Genomic DNA, 22,061 nt, shown 5'->3' with positions numbered 1-22,061 from the left:
GCGCGGCGCAACTTTTTTTTTCATACGCCTCAACCTTCCACTGTAAATATGCATTTCCGAATATACATGCATATAAGATACCGCGCCGCATCGAACATTCGAAGTATTTCGCGAATACCCGATCCCCCTCCCCTCCCCATCGCATGCATACAATATCGAGCCGTGCAGCCGCACTTGGATCGAAAGCATCGACGCCAATGAAACATTTATTCCCTGCAAAATTTGATTTACAAAAATTACGGGTCACAATGAGATTATTACGTAGCCATTCATAATTTTTTTCACCCATACGTCCTCGACAATCGACAATCGTGTGCATCGCCGCTATTTGTGTATATATATAATCGAGAGCACGAACGTAGGTATGTGCAGGTATGTGTGTCGAGTGTGCGCATGCAAGCACACACGCATCGACGGACAAAAAAAAATAAGAGGGAGAAAACGTTGCATTTTTATAACTCTCACTCCATGCGTGCACAGCATGTACAGACACATTTTTCGTTTAAAAACTCTTTGGATTCTTTTCTTCTTTATTTTTCTCTGTAGACGTATGCTTTCCAGATATCGTACGAGAGAATTTTCCTTTCTTTTTTTTTTTTTTTTTTTTTTATTCTTTTTTTAATATCCATGCAATGCGTAAGCGTGAATTTGTATTTTTGATGCCTTTTGTGCCTATATCGATCAACCGTAAGCCTCCCATACGTAGCATTTTATTTAAGCAAATGTATTTTCTAAAAACGGTATATAGCTACGTGAAAGCTTATTATATACATATTTATACGATATATATTTATTATTTTTACACGCCAATATAGTTTTAGGCTCGCACGTTGTGTGTCTATCAGCAGCAAATTTTTTATATTCATCATTTATCTATATATGATATTTTTATGTGTACTCATACGCTGTTGCACTGCTGCGATGAGTTTGTTTTTTCTTTTTTTTTTTTTCATTTGCAAAAAAATAACGCATTCATCTCAGTACACATGCGTCATAATTATTGAATCTTGGAACACTTATAATACGAGAACGCTTGTAAGACGAAAAGCAAACCTGAGTGTGCGTGTACGATGATTTTGACGTTATATTACTAACCACGTCTCGTTTCACGTATTTTTTTTCTCTATATTTCCTACCGTTGCTTATTATTTTTATCTTCCTTATTCGACGCTGATATCTCGAGACATATTAGGGGATACTTATACTTTTCGGTAGAATGAGTAAATTTCTATACATGAGTTTTCGGGTGTCTCTCGAGGTTACCACATCCTGCGCACGTTGCAAGCTCACACGTGTGTATGCGGTTATAACAGTAGAAGTGATGAAAGAAAAATTGAGGAATATGGATAGATGGTAGAGAATAGAAAAAACTGCTATTCTACAACGCAATCGTGGAAAATCGATACGAGCGACAAATCGAAATTGCTACCAAAAGAGTTAAAAAATAAATTCCTATTGATCCTCAAATTCATTTGAATGGAATTTTGTGAAAAGAAAATTATATATTATTAGAAAAGTATATTATTATAGTAACTGTGAAAAATGTACAAGGTCTTTTTGTATTATTTACCTCCGAAGAAATTGACGAATTAATTTTTCATTTTTTTGTTCGTTTCATATTCAGGACTTTTTACAGTGAATAAATCTATGTTTGATCAGACGCGTACTATGCTAATGTTACTTCAAAACTAGTGAATTTAATTATGCATTGCTATCAAAAAAGAATTGGGCGTAAAATATTTTAAATTATATTGCATCATTCAATTTATCTGAATAATTATTCTATACTTACTGTTATATTCATAATTTTTTATATCGTCAAATTCACTCAGGGTGAGCTGAATTTTATTTTATATTTTTAGAAAATATATGCAGATAGTTGGAAATAAGATATAATCACTCTTGAATTTTCGTACACTCCAGATTTGCTTGGGTTTGCGTAATAGAGAATTTGCATAGAAATTCACTTCTAAGTCGATATCCGTATGAAATCTAATCCGATCGATCACATTTTTCGGGATTATCGAGCCCAGTGAACGGAGCCTATGGATTTTTTTTTTTAAATATCGTTAAGATTTTTCATACAATGCAGCATTTTTTGTACAGTTGGCTTGAAGAAAGCACAAATACGGAAAAAGTTATATTCATGTAAATTCTCTATTCAAACGCACACATGTAACAATAACGCGCTTAAGCCAAAGCAAATAATCAAGCTCCTAACAGAGGAAATAAAAATAAAACTTAATCTCTATTCTACACTCTGTCCAATGCAAAATTTTAATCTCCTTAATAAGAACTTCGTGCAGTAGCATACCTACATTCGTGCGTGCCTATATATAGCAAGCTGCAAACTCCTTGCCCAGAATATCTTTTTTTTCTCTCTCTCTCTCTCTCTCTCTCTCTCTCATTCTGCGAAAAGATTTTAACCGCTGAAATTAAAAACCCAAATCGCTTTAAAACCATAATCCAGGCGCAATGAAGCCAGCAAAAAATACGAAAAAAAAACAAACAAAAAAACAAAAAAAAAAGCTATGAGAAAAAACGAGAGAGAAATATGTTGTTTGTAAACGTGACCAACAGACGCCCCGGCACTACGTGGTACGCGACTATCCCGAGCGAGGCGTGCGCTCGGCCCAGGAGCAGTACAGCTACTCGTACACCAACAGCAGCAGCAGGACGGGCAGCGACGCCTACGGCAGGCCCCAGTCCACGAGCTACACCAACGAGAGCCGCGTGAAACGCGAGTCCGGACCCTACGGCAATTACACGACCGAGCGCACCTCCAGGACGTCGTCCTCCGGCGACGGACCAGGCGGATACCGCTCGAGCTACGAGAGCACCACCTCCGGCAGGCTTCCCGGCGGCACCACCTACCGTCACTTCTCTTATCGCGTCTAGGACCAGCTCTGACGAATCGATGATTCTTTTACTCTTTTTTTTTTTTGCTATCTCAGCGCGCTCGATGCTGCGCGCGTAATTTATAACTCGTAAGCTTCTTTTTGATCTTTCACTAACCCAATCTATTGTTTGTATCGATTTTCTTCATTGCAAAGCTGTCGGTTTATTATTTTGCGTAGTTATAAGTTATGAAGCGATACAATTGTACACTCGGAAAGACGCGTTGAACGGACTCTTTGTGCGAGGGTGCGTTGAGTGAGCGTTCGGTCACACCCATCATACATACGCGTAATAGCTTCGAGTTTGTTTTGCAATGGCGTGGCGCGTCCAAACGTTGTAGGCGTGCGAGCGACAAACATCGAACGCCATACGTAATGAGCCAACCACGCGCGCGTCGCAATTAATTCTTCCGGCGATCGGCTGAATTACCCCACGCGCTGCCGTATTATACGCGCGCAGCGGCGTGAAAATTAATTAACGGCCAACTTTTCCATCGTTGACGCATGACAACGTCAGGCCTGGCCTCGCCCAGGGGAATATTCGATTGTAAACGACGAGAAAAGTACACATGAGATAGAGAGTAGACGCGCGCAAAAATTTATCGACATTATGTAAAGCTCAAAGCTCGAAGCCGATCTAGTCACGTCTTGAAGTTTATCGCAGAGAGCCTGGCCTATACTCATATATGTATAATGCTTTTAATAAGACCCTCTCTCTCTCTCTCTCTTACTCGAAGATCAAAGAAGTTGGTGTGCCGGGCGAAAGGATATCTATAGACATATTTCGTGCAATCTCTGAGCTGCATAGTCGGCTATGCAGCCGCGCGCCGCTCGCCGTGCGTATAATCAGCGTGATGAGGGCGAAAATGAAGCCGACGCTTCTGAGCTATCCTAAGGAAACTTACCGAGAGAGCACCACGAGCTGGACGTCATCGTCGTCTTCGTCATCGTCGTCTTCGTTTTCGTCGTCGTCGTCGTCGCTGCACCTCGACACACCGATAACTCTCTGCGCAGCAGCTTTCCTCTCTGCGAGAGGCTCGTATATATCCTCGTCGTTAAAGAAACTCGAACTGTAAAATCCGTCGCTGAACTTTTCCTTTGACTTTGAGCATCATAGTCTAGAAATTTGTCATCACTCTGTCTCTCTCTCTATCTTTCTCTTTTCGTCGCTTCTACGTTTCAACATTTAAATTCGTATATATTCATAATTTTGCAACTGACATCCCTTTTGATGAGCACAAAAAAAATGACGGAAAAGAAAGAGAGAGGCAGAGGGTCGGTCAAATTATCTTATATTCAAAAGCAACAGTCGATATAGTAATGTATTCTTCTTCGTCGATCGTCGCTGCGTTAATACTTTTAGTAAACAAAGACCTTGAAGCGTATAATTGTAAAGGAATATAGCATTGTTATATCGCATACATGTCAAGCTCTTGAACTTGACGAATGATTCGAATGTCTAAATAAATATCTCTACGAATATATAATTAGCCTACGCGCAGACATCGAAACACAAGCATGTGCTATGATCTTACGAAATAGTTCAACATCTTCGTCATCCAAATTTTTAAACTTGATATGAGTGTGCGTTTGTGTATATGTGTATGTGGATAGCGTGTGCGAGAGCCATGCCAAACTTTGGCAATGAATCGAGTCCGAGGTAAACAACAACGCGCGTTTACAATTTGTATAACAAATCTTATTCTTACTTGTGACAAATATACAAAGCTGTTTTCAAATTCTAATGCATCATCGTTTTTTTCGTATTTCCGTTATTCACTTTCGCCCACTGATCCTTGTTCTTCCATTTGCTGTATGTAAAAATGTCCAACCTAATGGGTAACTTTCTTTCCTTTTTTTTTTGAAATGTGTATATCAGTGTATCCTGAAAAAGAACGAAAAAAACACCTCAAAAGGTCGATTATGGCATAGTTTTGTATTTATTTATTTTTTTCATCAACGCAAAAAAGCGTTGAAAACGAGTAGAAAAAAAATCACTCGACGAATGACGACACGTAAACGAGTCACGCGGCTCGTGCTTGTACATTAATTGCTTTTTTTATCAATTATCATTAACCCGATGTTTAACACGTGTATACTGCTTGAAATAGTCTTTTTTTCGACTCCTTTGACAGCTTGTTAGCTTTTTCTAACCAGTAGCAAACATTTGTGAGAAGGTCAGCTATGTTAGTATATGGCGCTCTCGCTCACTAGTACTGCGTGGAGCGTATATACTAGAAAATTACTAACGGACGATTAATTCGACTCACCATTTCGCTCGCTATCTATATATAGACACACAACGGGAGATAATTGGCTAGCCACAGCTTTATAATTAAAGCTCAAACTTCTTGAGAACGCGAGGGATAAAAAGAGGCGACGGTGCGGGGGAGGCGGAGGAGGGTAGCGCGAGGAATAAACGAATTCAAGCGGGAATACGTGGCGAGCGTAGTTTTTACAGCTTCGGCTGCTCTATAGAGAGAAAGAAAAGTAAAGATACAACCAGCAGACATCACAGCTCGCTCACCTGCTTTCCTCTATCTCTATCTTATATAGGATGTAGAGCTAGATAATCGTACAGTTGCTTTGCAGCTTTTTCACATTTTTTTTCCTCAAAAATGTTCATCTCACCCATCATCCGTAGGTGTGTTGTCCAAACATGAATGTAATCTCGATACGTCTAATAAGCATATCACATGAATTGTATCTGTGCGTTCATCAGTCATTACTTCATTTCGTCCTGTTTACTCGTTTTGCCCGCTCGAAATTTTTTTCATCAGCAACCATGATCGATGTAAACCTCGAGAAAAAATATGTAACATCAAGACCATAATAATGCCAGCAAGTAGAAAAAGAAACTTGTATTGTTATAGTATTGTCTTTCTTTTGTATGTTTGCATACGCGAATTCCGTATGCCGCGTGCTCCACTCGACTCCCGAACACACACACTCACGAACGTCGTCGTCGTCGTCGTCGTCGTCGTCTCGTCAACTGTGCTGGTACGCCTTCTGATTCTCAACGACGATATGTGTGTACATATCTATAAAAAAAAAAAAAAAAATGAATAAAACAAATTCCTCGAACGAAATGAACTACCACCACCTCTGCGTCGCTCTTATACATTTCTCTACTTCTGTGTGTTGTTCTGTTGATTTTCCTCTTGGCTATTTCACTCGACGCAGCCGATACGTGGCCCGTACTACTTAATGATTCCCTACAGCCCCTTCGTGAGTACTATATGAGTTCTATCGATTAGCAATGCTATTGGCCGCATAGTCAGGAAAGTTGAATGAAAATTTCCATGTTGAACTTTGTGTACCGCTCGTTCGTTCGGATCGATCTCGTACAAGAACATACTCATTCAACTTTAATGATATAAGCTATTCGATTCAATCAAGAGTGTGCCTTTTTTCTCAACTTTTCACTATAATACCACGCAAATTACTTCACTAACAGTTTTGCTTTTAATAACTTCTTTTTTTTCTCTCTATTATCTTTCCACGTATATTTTTCTTTTTTAATTTTACATTCAGTGTGAGGAGGCTATGCGTATCCTGCTGATTCTGCTACTGCAACGCTGCTTATTATCTCTGACTTTTGTTTAATTGCAACTAATTTATTATAAATATATCTTGGTTCGGTAAGCTAAACGTGTACTATAAAACGTTGAACAAGCGGAAATAATCCAGGCGTGAAATTTCGGTACAATAGAGGCAGCATATTCTCGGCTATTCATTGTGAAGGCCCTTTTTTTACAAAATATTACTTTTTTATTCATAATGAAATATAAAAATGAATTATAAATATCACATTGAACCCCTAATTATCAATTTGATTTTCTTACTATGATGAAAGATATTTACTTCGGAAATAATGAGATTGTGGCAAGCCCAGTCGAATAGAAAGAAGGAGGGAGGAAAGACGCCAATGGGTGTTTTTCTTAATTTTTTGATAATTTCACTCCCTCAGTGGATATATAATAATAACGACACTGAGGAAAATACGACTATTAATTCTTTATGAAACTTTTAATGGCCGAATTAATCAAAGTTATAGCCTCTCTTAATTGCAGATGTGATTAAAGAATGAGATAGCGTTGAATTTAACATCACTATCATTTATTTACGATTAACGACTCAATTTGCACCCATAAATTAGATCGACAAGCTATCGTAAGGGCTACACTTTTATTAATAATTCATAAAATTCAATATGCATCGATCCATGCTTGTATACCAAAGTCAAATTTGTCCGATCGATTCTCGGGAGGTAAAAAAGTTTTCGAAACAGGACTATTTTATGGTCTTGATTTTTTTTTGTACGTAAAAACTTCTTTTCGTACAGATTTTACATTTAGTGTTACCGTTGATTGAAAGGAAAAATTGTAAAGACCTTCATGAAGCAATTAGCGATTGCCAGAGTGAACGCGCAAAAAAGAAAGTCAAAAGAGAGGCAACTTAGATAAAAATCTTTAGTCTTCAAAAAAAAAGCTCTTCTCGCGCTATCCAGCTTTTCGATCTCTCTCTTTATATAAAAAAAGCTACTCTAAGGAACGAACAAAAAAAGAGTTCCATAAATGAAAGCCTCTCTCGCTGCGCAATAATACACTGCTGCCTTGAATAATTACTTATCTTTACGCTTTGATACTAAAAACAAGCTCGACGCGAGCACACGTTAGAGTGATTTTATTATTAAAATTAAAATAGAAGCAAATAATACAAAAAAAAACTGCCATGAATCGAACAAAATTAAGAAAGGATAAAGACAGAAAAAAAAACCGAACAAAAATTTGATCTGACATGTATATAGCTGAGGTCGGCACCTCACATGCCGTATGTGGCACACAAGAGGCTCGTCAGCATTGTACACTCGCCGGTGCGCATTTATCACGCCGGCTCGTATCTGCCCATTAAGTTACATGCGCGAGTCAGACCTAGCATCATCGCGGCAGAGCTCAACAGGATACGCTACCTCCAAAGGCCCTCCACCAAATCCTACACCGAGGACTACCTTAATTCAAGGAACTATATCGTAAGTCTCACACTGTAACTACTCATCTATATACGATTGATTATACACATTGAACAAGGACAAGCAATACCACAACTATCGTTTTTAATTAATAATCTTCGGCGTAACGTCAGCGTGAAAAGGATAATAATAATGATGATTGGTCTCGTGAGTAAGGTTAAACACGACTTGTTGGATTGAGTGGTGCTCACAAGTGGACAACTTTTTTTAACATTTTTATTTAGTTCTTTAAATTGAATCGTTACATTTGAAATTTAAATGCCCATTGTTTCGCAGATTTGATTTTTAAAACTCTTATTATTAATGCAGGATTTTGACGATGAGACGAGAGACATTCGAGCAAGGACAGACAACCTTCTTCGCAAAATTCACGTTTTTGTTCCCAGACCCTCGGTTAGGTAAGAGCAAACTTTTAATTGAGTTGGCATGTAAAACAGAAAATCAATTTATCTCGCTACCTACGCGCACAAACGATGCTGAAATATTAACTTATTTGTACTATACTTTTTTTTTTACTTTATTCAAGTTCATATAATAATTTAAAAAGTCGGACGTTAAAGTCGCCGCAAAGCTTGTGAACATTTTTTTAATTTTCGCAAAATCCTATAGAAATCCGCGCGCACGAGAGAGAGAAGTCTTGCATCCAGAAGCGGGGCCGCGGTGCAACAAAAGAACAACTTTAGCTTTCGAAAAGAAGGCTTCCGTGTGTATAAAAACTTGCAAGATTATTTTTTCAACTCATTACAGTATATTCCGACCTATTCGTGGCTTTGCCGAGTGCTCGGGCGCGTATCTACGTACTTGAAGAGGCAGATAGATCAAGGCCTCGTTACCTTTAATTCTTTCCAGCAGTTTTTTCTCGCATTGTAAGACAAATTCAGCGCAGCTGACGTATTTTCCGAGCTATTGAGTTTACTTCGCTTGGAAGTTAATTTTTCTCAAAAATAACTTTGTTTTTTTTTCGATCAGCGGTAAACTTGGTGAATCAAGCATTGAAAATTTTAACATCGCGTATGATGAACTATATACGTACATACACACGCGCGCGGCGAACTCGCACGTCAGTAAGACTCTATTTCGGAACTCATCGTCTGCCAAAACGGATCTCTCATTACCCTCGACGTCGTTGAACGTTTATTTGCCCGCCGAGCTCATAACGTATTTTTAAAGCAGCGCCAATATTTTCGTACATCCTTTGATAATAATGATATATTTGCCTATATCGATCGATAATGCAGCGATTACGAAGAGACGACAATACCCGAGCGTCTGCGTAGCGACGACTACGTGCGCCGCATCATAAACTCAAAAAATACCCGCAAGGACATCGCGGACCTGCCCTGGTACAGCACGCCGGAAAAACGTGACATTGGCAGCGGACATTTGGCCTGTATCAAATATGCCGGCGGCAGACCGCAACCTCGTCGCAGGCCGTATTACACCGTGGGCGATCTCGTGCCCGGCGATGTCAAGTCCGACGTGAATCTCATGAGCTTCTATTCAAAAAATCGAAAAGCCGCCGAGGATGCATGTAAGTACAGGCAATTATTTTGAGAGTGTTAAATTAGCATCGCGTTAAAAAAAAAAGAATGAAAACGAGAAGATTTAATCGCGGCTATGCGAGTAGCTATTATTTATAGGCACGAAAAAAAACACGCCTTCGGTGTCGACTTTTTGTTTTTCCGCAATTATTTATACAGTCGAGCGATTTGAGCGCCATTCGTCATTGCACATGGACCCACAAGACCTGAATATGTGGTGACGAATGGCGCCTCATTATATTGTTACTGTTTGCTCTCGCTCGCAAAAAGTATTTTTATTTATATTTATAACTGATGCATAAATAAAGACGGCCCCAAGACGTCGTCGTCGTGTGATTTGTCACTATTTATAATCTTTTTTTTTTACTTCCGAGTCTAATTATTTTTATTTTTGTATCTCTCTGTCTACCTGTTGTACCAAACATTATACACAACATCGTTATAATATATTTTTCGTGGCTAATAAATAGTCGTAGTTTTTTGATTTTTTTTTATTTTTATTATTTTTCATGTTGTTTTGATTTAAAAGTGATCGTGCTTTTTTTTATCAATTTTTGTTACTACTTGTAAATGAATCAGTGTCTTTATTTCGTCTTTCTGGCACCTTTGTCTGTAACAAAACTTATATACAAACACAATGCAACACAGCCTCAGCGTTAGAAGTATGCCTATATTATGATGTATTTTCCATCGTTTCGAAATTACACGCAAACAACGACCCGTTTGATATTAAGCAACTTTGAAAACAAGTGGAAACGAGAAAACGAGTCGCTTCTCGCAATGAAGCTGCCAAAAATTCCACAAAAACCGAAAACGCAAACAGCACAAGAGGCGTAATTAAAAGCAACATATGCATGATGTTGGACTATGAAAAGAGAAAAAGAACAAGCGAGTTTTCTCAAAATTTCAGGCGGAAAGCCGTCCTCCAAGCCAACATCAGGTTGGAGAAATCGCGTACCCGAGCTGTACGAGGATCCCTCGGCTAAAACAAAAGCAAAAGCAAAAATCGAAGAGGAAGCAGAACCCGAAGAATGAGACTTTTAGAAATAAAAACTCCCCTTTGCATCGATCCATTTTAAAAATTCCACAAGACCCTATTGTGCCACACACAGCACAGCTATCTCTCTCTATCTTTCTCTCTCTCTCTGTTCCTTGGCCTCGACCACACGTCTCAACTCTTTCTCTCTCTCTATCTCTCTCCGACTTTAATAATAAATGTATCATTAGTCTCTGTGAGAGCTTCTCACCCTCCATCAAAAATATATATCCCTCTCGGCATGTGTGCACTTTTTTGATCATAATAAAAGCTATATTGTTTTGTCTCGTCTCTTAATTTACATATTACGCAGCGTCACATTCGCGCACAGTTTTTTTTCACCGAAATACGCGCGAAAAAAGCAAATAAATTCTACCAGTTGTATAATTCTCGCATTTCTCGCCGGCTCCTCGTTTTAATTTTGCCTATGTAAACGTCAAGCCCTCACGCTCATTACGTTGAGCGCGCGCGCGTAGCACTCGTATATATACACGCAACTCGCGCACAATATGCGCGCTATATATAAAAAAATGTGCACATTCACATATATACGATGATGCACACACGCGTAAAAAATAATGTACAAATTTTTAGTCGAATCATACACTTTTATCAGTCTTGACATGCGTATAATATCACATCGCGCATACGCGTAGAAGAAGGTCCGCTTTTTGTTGAAGCTCGTATATTTTCTGTTTACTTTTTTTCCACTTTTAAATAGCATTGAGCTCGTGCTTTAAACGTATAATTAGCGTAAATGAGTATTATAATCTTCAAATGAGTTATCACTTTACAAAAGAGGATAATTATTACACAATTGTTCAGCACTCGTGAGCTGTTCTGAAAATTTTTATTTTAAAAGAAAGGAATGAAAAAGAAAAATTGGGCTCGACAAATGTGACTCTGGAGAACAATGTTGTTAATGCCGTTCAACATATAAAAATAATAGCTGTACCATTATTCTGTAAACAAAAAAAATTTCAATTTTTACATTACAATACGTTTTTGATTCCATAAAATGGGAGTGTAACATGATTTAATCTAAACGCGAACGACGGATCTTCTTAAATACACGAACGACACTTATCATATGATGTAACACGAAAATATGACGAAATACACGGAAAACAATAAATAAATTCTGATTTACATGATAAAAAGCCAATCTCATTTTTCTCTTTACATAAAGAACCTCCCTTACTTTGAAATAAAAATTTCTTCTAAATTGAGGTAAGAATTTTGAAATGATAGCACATGCCTAACGTAACGCAAATGTTTTACCTCGAGTGTTTATTCGAAAGAAAGAGAACGAAAAAAGGAACGGAGACATAGCTAGCTTTGTCAAAAAAAAAAAAAAAAAAAAAAAATGAGAAAGAGAGAAGGAAAGAAAAAAGATGAAATCAAATTAAGTCAAGATAAATGTCACAAAGAGAAAATTTACGATTGGCGAAGATGGTCGTTCGAAAATCGATTCAGTCACGAATTTTTCAAGCACGAAAACAGAATATAAGTATAGAGCGAGTTAATCAAGATCAATGCTCGCAGTGTTCGTAATCCCCGAAAGATATTTTACAGATCTTGCCGCACTCGTATATATATACGCGACCTAATTTCTCAAACAATTTATTTGTCAAAAGCATTATGGCCTTTATAATTTAGCGTCGGGCGCCTGCAGTAGTATGAGTACGAGTGTATTTGTGCACGACGCGTCACGCGTATTATACGGGGGAGGTAAAACGTGTAACTGAGCGTGTACGTATCTAGATAATCCGGGAAAAAAAAGGCGAGCGAAAAAAAAGTTCCGCAATAGTGCAGTATCTGGCCGGGCGTGTAAAAAGCTAATTCCTATCTCTCTTTCGTCACTCGAGCGTCAAAACACGCAGCGATTATGATCATACTCTTGCAAATTCAGCCTAACAAATGGAATCGCTCCCAATAAACTTGTTTCTCTCTCTCTCTGCATTTCGCACCCATTCATGTTTGCGTTTGTATCCGTTTGTTATATCCCACGTTCACGTACGCGAGAAAAATAAACTTGAGAAAAATAATGAAAATAAAAAAAAAAACCAAAAAATAAAAAAAGTTTAACCCAGTTTCCCACTGCTATGTGCGGTGCATTATACGATTCTTTTCACGCATGCTGTACATGTATATAAATGCGAGCGGTGCGTGCCTAGGATCGCACTCCTCGTTGTACAAAGTATACGCCGCTGTAGCTGCCTCAGTCTGTCTGTCTGTCTGTGTGTGTACACGAATGTATACATACACGAGACGTAGTTGAGGCCCTGTGTATATCTCGCACTGCATATGCTCCGCGCGCAATTTCTTCACCCATTCTCCCTCTCGACAATAATACAACCATATCAGCCGCACCCATATTATTATATTATGCGCCGCACGATGTATCGCCGCACCGCACGAAAGTTATCATCGATTCGCTATCCCGTATCACTGCGTACGAATCTATTTTCGCTTCTCATCGTCAACGTCCACTAATCCCCCCCTCTCTCCCCCCGCCACATCCGGCGCTGTCTCAACATGAGCTCGACGCAATCCGAGTACATAAAAGACCGTCGTCGACCTGTTGTTGATTCCACATAATTATGATACGCGTATAAACTGCCCTCAGAAATGTGATTCGTTCGAATGCATATACGCGTATGATATGATTTGATGCACACTCTAAAAATGTACGCGTCATCTCCCATCATGATATCAGCTGTCAACCGAGCATATCGATATAATAATAATTCCATGATAGTAGGCTTCTTTTTACATACATACAGTCACATAGCTTCTCATGCGATTCCGCCTGCTTACATAAGCCTTGTTTAATCGTACTATCGAACATGTTAACAACAATAATGATTAAATGCGATTATAATTAAATGCGATAATGGCGTTTGAATGCAACTTTTTCCACGAATGCCTTGCCTCTTATGCCAACGAAAAGCGTACGCATAATCCTATTCGCGACAGCGGGTATTACGCACCCATGCTGGGTGGAGGAAAAAAAATATCTCCAGCGCGCGCTGGCGCTTAAGCTTACCGCATCTCGAGCTTTTTGCATCGCAACAAAGAAAAAAAATTATCATTTTAGAGCAAAAAAAAAACTCGAAATGCTCGTAGCGCGTAGATATAATTGCTAAGTGCTCGCGGCAATATTCGATACGAAGCCTCCGTGAAAATTTTAAAAACTCGGAATAATGGCTGCAACGTTATTAACCCTCTTGCAATTTTGCGATTTCACGTGGCTACTTTAACGACTGAATAAAAAGCTTGATAAACTTTTGAATAACTTGCGATGTGTTTATAATGGCTGGAGTTTTGCCGCACGCATATTATATATAAAAAAAATTGCTTTATGATTGGGCTTATGCATTTTTCAACATGTGACACGATTTTCACCGTAATATTTCCGTTTCTTACGCAGCTCCATCGATACCCGTCGAACGACATGTTGAAATTGTTAGCGAGGACCGTCCTGGTTAGTATCAATATTTTTTTTTCCGCAAAAAATGCTTACTAGTTACGTAGTTGACAGCGCATAGAAAAAATCAAGACACGAAAGTAAAAAAAAGTTTAAACAGAATTCAAAGCTGAAATTTAGAGGCATACACGAGAATTAATGCAAAATTTTCAACACGACTCATTTCGCATGTGTATAAGACATTGTGTGTTTTTGTAAATTGTAGCTTCCGCCGCGTCGGTTACTTGGGCAGACGAGGTCGATCATCATCGTAGAGAAGGTAAGCCAATCTCCCTCACGAACTTAGAGATCTTTTTGTCGATCGACGAAAAACGAGTGTTTACCCGACTCCGATTTGCAAGCTCGCTTGCTTCATAAATAAATGTGAAAATGCGCGTGTATATCAAACGAACCATAAATGTGTGTGTATATATGTGTGTTCTCGCGACACGTACAGAACCAGCCACGAAAGAAGCGGAGATTCGAGTCGAGAAGACGAGCGAGCTTCAAGCGGAAATCGAAGTCGAGCCAGACGTTAAAAAAGCCAAGCCAACAGTGCAGGACAATGAAGAGACGCAAGAGGCTCAAGAGTACGATGAGAATGGTAGTACGTTCATGTTTCATCTCTCCTTTTTTTTTTTACTCTCCGATTCCGTGACTTACAATGGCTTGTATCTATACGGATACACAATCCTACGCCATTGTTATCTTAGTATCTGGATGTATACCTATACCTCGTTTATACTGCAGCGACAGGTTTCTCCCCCTTTTTTCCTCGATTAACTGGCTAATACTCATTCTTTATATGTATACATCTCCCGGTGCACTGCGGCTTTTGTACGAAAACCTTTATTTTTCTGATGATTAGTTTTTGATCAGTACGCCGATGCCAATATTTTTTGGGTCCGTGTATGATTGAACGATTATTTTTATAAGATAATATTCGATGCGTTAGTACAGTAAAATAGTAGTTGATATAACAAATACTCTAAATTATTCACGAGACGTAGCTCTTCCGATTGACTCAATAATATCGTAAAATTTTTCTAGTGAGAAAAGAACCAGACGAGGATACGATCAAAAAGGTGCAAGAATACCTGGACAAAAAGGCTGCTGAGAAAAAGTGAGTATCCGCAGTATCGGTTCGATCGATAAATATACAGCGAAGCAACTTTCTATTTTACATTTCATCTTCACACAGTCGTTTTACTTCACTTACGTAATTATTGATATTTTTTTTCTATTCTTATATCCGAAGATTGGTAGCGAAACCCCCTCCACCTAGAGATTACGTATACCCTACTCCTAAAAATCTAAATAATACGCTGAACTTCATAAGACGCTTGAGAACGCGAAAATATTATGATCTCAGGTAAAAAAGGCTGGTTTGAATAATTGTTGGATTTTGAATGATTTTGCAAGAAAAAAAAATCACCCCATGCATTTCAATTGTGACGGCGATTACTGCAAATCTTTGTAAGAAGTTTCAAGGCGTAACATTCTCCTCTGTCTCCATCACTTATTTTTCCTCTCTGTCTCTCTCTCCTCATCAAAGCGCCACCGAGGTATTCAATTCGATATTCTATAACGCCTGGCCATCGAAAAAGGGATTTAAAAATGAAATCCGCACAAAGCCCGGACTATTTTGCACTTGCACCTTCAACTCGAACACTGCATGATTTTCATATACCATTAAAACTTGGAAATTCGAACTCTGTACTTTCTTCGATCGATCGAACTAATGCACATACGCTCTCAATCTTACGAAGCTCCAATTAAAAAGTTCAAATACTCTTATGTTCTCGCTTTTCTCTTTCTCGCTTCCCTCCATCTCTCGATGCGTCTCTAGAATGGAAGAAGAAAGACGAGCCTGGGAACTAGCCGAGCGTCGAAGAATCGCCGAGGAGAAAGAAGTTGCGAGATTGGCTGCTATAAAGCTCGAGGAGGACCAGAGAATCGCTGAAATTAAGGAACAGGAGAGGCTCGAGGCGGAGAGGCAAGATGTCATTGCCAAGGCTGAAGCTGCTCGACACGAAGCCGAACGTATGGTCGAAGATGAAAAGTAAGATGATTTTTTCTTTACGTAACTTCACTCAAGTGTTTTCTTACGTGAGTGCATATATCGAAGTGTGCTGATCTAGACTAGAAATTCGATATGACTTTTTTTGGTGATCTTATTTTACGTTAATTTTTGTGCACGCGATGCTCGAAAAAAATTCATACGAAAAACAAATTGAATGAACGTATGACACTAGCTACCCACGATAATGAGCGCTTTTATTTTCGCAAAAACGTAACCGTTCAATAGAGAGAAGCTTGAGACCCAGTCGTTCCACGTTATACTGCGTCAAGCGCTTGTTAACGAGAGAAATAAAAATTTGGAGCAAAAAGCCTTGATGCTCGAAGAAAACGAAAAGTAAGATTAAAAATGTGTGTTTTTGCGATCAACATCATGATTTTCACTCATGATCGATTCAGATGCACCACACACAGCAAATCGAGCGAACTAGTTTTTTTTTCTCGACATAATATCATTGATTTTTGAGCGAGAAAAAATGACGATCCATTCATGAGCATATCCATAATGGTTCGATCCGGTAAGTTCGAAGTTTGTTTTGAAAAATACAAGAACATATTATCGACGCGTCTACATTATTGGTCTTTGAGATTTGTATGGTGTGCGACTTTATTACAAATTTTTCGGAAACAAAGCGGTCGAACGAATTGAAAAACGAAAACGGTATTGCCCTCAGATTGTACAACGAAGCAGTGTTGCAAGCGATCGCCGACGAGCAAGAACGCCAAGCCAAGGAGCGAGAGGAGGAGAAAAAGAAGCAGGAGGAGGACGAGGACAAAACGGCAAATTTGGTCCTGTCGTCCTCGTCCGGGGTCGTCAATGCCGACGTCGTGAGCGACGATGTGCAGGAGGTCGAGCGATCCGTCATCGAGAACGTCGATCAAGACGTCGAGGACCAGCCCTACGAGGTCGATCAAGACGAAGAAACTCAGGTAATTAAGATCGAGCGCGACTGCGACGCAGCGATCTGGCATGTATTGAAATATTAATCGCATCATTTTTCGTTGAATGTTATATAATTGGGTCGTTTTTAAAAGAAAACGACGAATACACGTTAATACACGCACATGTTTGTTCAAAAATTTAAATTCCACCACACGTTTTATTTAAGCTTGAGTCGACCAAGTCAAGAACGATAACTCACCACAGCGGATATTACGTGTCGCAAGAAACGCAACACGCCACGCGCTATGTCTTTCCGCACGGAACATTTGTTATTTCAACGCAACTCTCAGAAGTATTATTATTAAATTCTTTTTTGTTTTGCTTTCTTGTTTTCAGATTGTACTCGAACCCGATCATTGACAAATAAATAAATTAAGCTTATCTAATTAAAAACAACTCGCTTGACACACAATTTTTCCGTAAAAAATTAAACAACAAAACTGGGATTATTTTAAATTCTTTATACACGTCAAGGCTAACATTTGGAAAGAACGATCAACCCTCAAAGTGACGTCTAAATTGTTTACAAATGTCCACTGTCTGTCCCTGTCAATGAGTTACCTTCACCGCTTTACTGTGCGACTCCATCGATCCAAATTTGAAAATAAAATGGAAAAATGTATTAATACGCTTATATTAACGCTTTTTGATTGCAGAATTTTTTCTAAAAACTTTTTTAGGCCGAAATCTACGAATGAATGATTATAACACAACACTTTAGAGCTTGTTATCCTTTCTGCGAAACTTTCCAAAGCCAAAGCCCACGTAACATCCCCAACGCTACAAAAACGTGTTCGTACAATTACAGATCGAAGAGAATGTGCCCCAAGAAGAAGAAGAAGAACAGAAGCAAGAGCAAGTCGAAGAAATCGAAATCGACGCTGGTGCAGCGACAGCTGAACCGGAATCGGAACAAGCTTCGGAACCACAAGCCGCGGAATTAGTCAGCGACGTCGCCGACGCACCCAAAGTCCACGAGAGCCACGACTCGGCCGGAGGCGCTCAAGGTTTCGACTGGTCCCAGTACGACAGCGAGCCCGAAGAGGCCATAGCCGAAGCTCCGGCCCACGAGGAAATCACCACCGACGGCGAGGTCGAGTCTCAACAGTTCGACGAGGCGGACAACGCGAGCGCCAAGGACGACGGAGAGGAGGCCGATCTGGCGCATTCGGACGTCAACGAGGAAGCGCCCGAAGTCACGGAAGCCAAAGCCGATGCGGAACAGCACGAGGAGGAGAGGAGCGAGGACGAGGACGACGACGACGATCACACCGTGACGATATGCGAGATCGTGGACGACGAGGAGACCGACGCGCCCTTAGTGCAAGAGATCCAAGACGAGGAGGAGCAGGTCGAATCGGAGCACGAGCAAGCGTCCGAAGACGAGGAAGCCAAGTCGGTGCACGAGACGACGGATGAGGAGTAACAACCAGACACGACCGTTAAAATCTCGATTAATATAAATCTCATCTCGTTATAAGATTAATCTCGTTAATAGTAAATATTGTTTTTTGTATTTATTATGTAATTATATACCGCTGTACACATGAAATTTTTGCAACAAATCGTTTACGTGCTTTGGAAAGTTTATATATTTATATAGCATGTAACTCATGATCTTGTAATCTTGTAATTGTATTTATTTAGAAAGCTTTATTCACCCCCGTTGTATATTCTCAACACATCATCTCCGTTGTAATAACGATTACAATATGTACGATTTTTACTCATCCACTATCTCATATATCTTTTATTTGTACGCACTCCCAAGCTTGCCGTGCACTCGGTTCATCAAACGATAGCGCCAACTTTTTCTAGCGATTACTGTACATTATAATGATATACAATTTTAAATATTATACAAGTGGACCAAAAACTTTTGGCCTAAATACGAATTGCCTTTGCTGAAGGAAATCTATTTTATGGATTATACACTGAATGTTATGCAGTAACAACGAAAATTATATATCTTTAGAGAAATTTTTCTAGTATTTATCATTCACATTGAATAATTGTGGTATTATATTATCTGTTTGGAGAAATGAAATATTTTGTTAACATTAAGATATAATATTTTCTTTTACCTTTAGGACAATAAACTGAATGATATTATAGAATTTGTGTTTATTTTTTATTTAACGAGTCGAAAATTCAAACAATTATAAATTACTTAATAAATATGGTTTAAAAATCTGTGGTGACATCATTATTCGCTTATTAGTATTAAACTCTTATTTGGAAGATCTTTTTTATCATATCACGAAAATAATTATCTTGATCTTGATATTATAAACATGCTTTTGCTTATAAAATGTTATATAAAACTCTATCTTTTTCTATATATGTACATTCGTCCAATTTATTGACAAAAGATACAAATTAAATGACTCTACGATGCTGTATTCCATTTTAAAAAGATATTGGACCATGCAGCATGTATCAATATGCCACTTTATAAATTCAATTGCTTGTCATGATTCAAATAACAAAAATTTATAATTTACAAAAATAAACTTATGCGTTCTGAATATTTCTTACTTGTGAAGCCAAAAGCATCATTCTTATACTTAATTTAACATTATGGTCTCTTAGATATCTTATTAAATCAGCTTGTTTTTCAAGTAATTCAGCGGTATTTAGTCCTTTTTGCTCAAAACCAACTTCACCAGCAAAAGATTCTTGGGTAAATGATGTAAGCCATTCTTCACGAGTGACATCAGGAGGTGGTTTAGTCCTATTAAACCTTCTAACTCTTTCTGCAAATTTTAATGGTAAAATCAATCATTTTTTCAAGTCATTTTGATACATTGTTTTAAAAAGCTCTTAAAAATACTCACTGATATAGTTAATATAAACTGGAACTATTATCATTAGTTCAAAAGTAGTAAGAAGTAAAATATAATTCAAAGGAGTAAACCATTCAGACCTCCTGCAGTAATCTTCATAGTTATTTTTATGAGCATGGTGTAAAATAACTGATAGTAATAGATATACTGCATTCCACAAAGATGATATAAAGAATGGTGTTCTTATATGCTGATACGTTGATTGATAAAAATCCAAATATCCGCTTATTCTAAGATGATGATGTTTTTCTTTCACAAAATAGTCTACAATCATAATTAGCAACCAGAATGCACAATGAAGATACAGTAAAATGAAATAAGTATCACATTTGTTTTCTTCTTCAGGCCATATTGATATAAATATTATACCAGTGATTTCTAAGGCAACCTAAAAAAATAATGGTAAAACGTAAGTTTTCTAAAATATTTATGCTGCACAAAAGATTATTACTTACTCCTGCAATAAGAGGGACGGATACCATTGGTACAGTATCTAACTTTTCAAAATGATCATGTTCTCGAGGATCCCCAACAGGGACAAGGCAGTCATCATCATCCATGTTAGAGTTATCAAAAAATACGGCACCTTGAAACTAAATAAGTTTAAACGTATTTTAAAGTTACTTATAATTTATACTATAATGAAGAATTATCAGCTAATGCATTAGTCATCGCTAGCTCCAAGAAAATCTGTAGATTAAAGAAAAAGTCTGCAATCTTTATTTCTGCAGTACATTTATTATTGAAAGTTTGAAAGTAAAGTTGTTTAAATGATACATTTATAAATGTTCAATTTAAATAGGTTACAGAATAACATTTCGAATGCTCTTGGCCCTTGATTAATGATGAATTAGCAATAAATAGCATAGAATATTTTATAAGAAAAAAACCAAAATAACTAATGGATCATAAATCATAATTCTAAACAAAGAAAAAAGTAAACAATACACTCACACTTCCAGATGAGTGCAACGGTCGGGTGAGACTGACCATTACCTCACTAATAGGCAAAAAATATGGTTCTGATATCGACAAGAACAGTAGCCAGAGAGAAAATCAACCTATTCCCAGTTGCTTAAATGAATAATCTTAATTATTTACAATCTTATTCATAGCTTTTCGATCTCACATCTTCTTATGCTAAATGAAAAAACTACACCAAGAAACTGTCAATCGTATTAAAATGCACGTTTGGAACACTTCTTCATGATCGACTCAAGCCTAGATGCAATATATGACGCATAACTGCAATTATGCGATGATGTCTGCTAGCAGTACGAAGAAGTCTGTGTGCTTTTTGTGTTGTGTTTTGATTCTGACAATCTCCGTAATCCGTAATGCACAACAAGACGAATTTTTTGCGTCATCTACACGAGAAAACAGAGCATACATAGAGAGGAGAAAAGCAATAGTAAGCTGTCATCATTGAATCCACGATCAGCGCTGCCTCGTGGATATAGTTAAAACTAAGACTAAGCCCAGTTGATAAAACTGCAACAAATGCAATTTGATTAATTATTTTGAATATTTTTCGAAACGATTGAGACGAATAATTATTGCAAATTTTTATTATGTAAAAAACTGACATTCTATTTATTACGGTAGTTGATGTATTTCAAAAAAATAAAAAAATAAACCTATTAAGGCATAGATGAAAAAGACATTTTCTGAGAAAATAATAATTTGATTAGTCTCAATCAATTATTTATTTACCTGAACGATGAAATCATTAAATTCAAACATAAATTTGTTCATTCAAATGAACATTTTTTAACAAATTATATTTTATTGATTTAACTACATTTTTTTCATCGTACCAATTTTCCCAAATTGAAAATTTTAATACGAAATATCTATCCAATAATATCGCAGAAAATCAGATTCAAAGCATTCATTGAAAATAAGGAATTATATGTGCAATGGTTCAGTTTTAAAAGAGCTCTACACTTGCTCGAATCGAAGGGGACTTCGAAGCTACGAATTTCTCGGAACCGATAAAAGTATTGTATTGGCGAGCATATACAGCGATTATATTTCAATATCCCTTTTTAATATCGCTGGTTGGCTCAATATTACTGACAAGTTTACATCAGTGTTATTCAGACAGTACAAGCGAGCAGATGTTAATAAGCTTCTCACAGTGATTTTTTTTTCATTTGAAAATTGGATTTTTTAATTTTTTAATTGTTGAATGGGCGCGTACACGCGCATATTTGTG

At 37.9% G+C, this 22,061-nt stretch overlaps 2 protein-coding genes across 8 annotated transcripts in view; one reads left to right on the top strand and one right to left on the bottom strand.

Annotated features, from left to right (window-relative positions):
• Positions 1–19,114, top strand: part of LOC106653873 (calponin homology domain-containing protein DDB_G0272472-like) — a 31,156-nt gene extending 12,042 nt beyond the window's left edge. Inside the window, exons 2-13 of one of the 7 annotated variants that reach the window (XM_023462650.1) lie at positions 6,081–6,125; positions 7,708–7,929; positions 8,239–8,327; positions 9,168–9,460; positions 13,940–13,993; positions 14,202–14,255; positions 14,433–14,579; positions 15,026–15,098; positions 15,825–16,037; positions 16,284–16,391; positions 16,729–16,984; positions 17,806–19,114. In XM_023462650.1, coding sequence (XP_023318418.1) covers positions 6,081–6,125; positions 7,708–7,929; positions 8,239–8,327; positions 9,168–9,460; positions 13,940–13,993; positions 14,202–14,255; positions 14,433–14,579; positions 15,026–15,098; positions 15,825–16,037; positions 16,284–16,391; positions 16,729–16,984; positions 17,806–18,423 — 2,172 coding nt within the window. In that variant the 3' untranslated portion in view covers positions 18,424–19,114. Of the gene's footprint in view, positions 1–6,080; positions 6,126–7,707; positions 7,930–8,238; positions 8,328–9,167; positions 9,461–13,939; positions 13,994–14,201; positions 14,256–14,432; positions 14,583–15,025; positions 15,099–15,824; positions 16,038–16,283; positions 16,392–16,728; positions 16,985–17,805 lie in introns of all 7 variants that reach the window. The other 6 variants (XM_023462649.1, XM_023462653.1, XM_023462652.1 and 3 more) reach the window with 6 other exon arrangements.
• LOC106653875 (transmembrane protein 192) lies at positions 19,107–21,203 on the bottom strand. The gene is made up of 4 exons (XM_014373481.2): positions 20,798–21,203; positions 20,299–20,436; positions 19,835–20,231; positions 19,107–19,753 (listed from the first exon to the last, which is right to left on the bottom strand). Exons 1-4 carry the CDS (start codon positions 20,834–20,836, stop codon positions 19,512–19,514), a joined length of 816 nt encoding a protein of 271 aa, XP_014228967.1. The 5' UTR covers positions 20,837–21,203; the 3' UTR covers positions 19,107–19,511.
• Between the last annotated feature and the right edge of the window lie 858 nt (positions 21,204–22,061).

The sequence above is a fragment of the Trichogramma pretiosum genome, unplaced genomic scaffold (assembly GCF_000599845.2).
Source record: "Trichogramma pretiosum strain Unisexual culture from Peru unplaced genomic scaffold, Tpre_2.0 scaffold11, whole genome shotgun sequence".
In the NCBI taxonomy this organism is placed as follows: domain Eukaryota; kingdom Metazoa; phylum Arthropoda; class Insecta; order Hymenoptera; family Trichogrammatidae; genus Trichogramma; species Trichogramma pretiosum.
Note: the sequence above shows the minus strand (reverse complement) of the source record. Positions and strands in the feature narration are given on the sequence as shown.

Bases quoted from the DNA above. Each gene is read 5' to 3' on its own strand.
- LOC106653875 (XM_014373481.2), bottom strand. From the start codon at position 20,836: ATGGTCAGTCTCACCCGACCGTTGCACTCATCTGGAAGT. The intron at 20,437-20,797 runs GTGAGTGTATTG...AAACTTATTTAG, and splicing joins CGTTGCACTCATCTGGAAGT to TTTCAAGGTGCCGTATTTTT. The intron at 20,232-20,298 runs GTAAGTAATAAT...TTATTTTTTTAG, and splicing joins CCGTCCCTCTTATTGCAGGA to GTTGCCTTAGAAATCACTGG.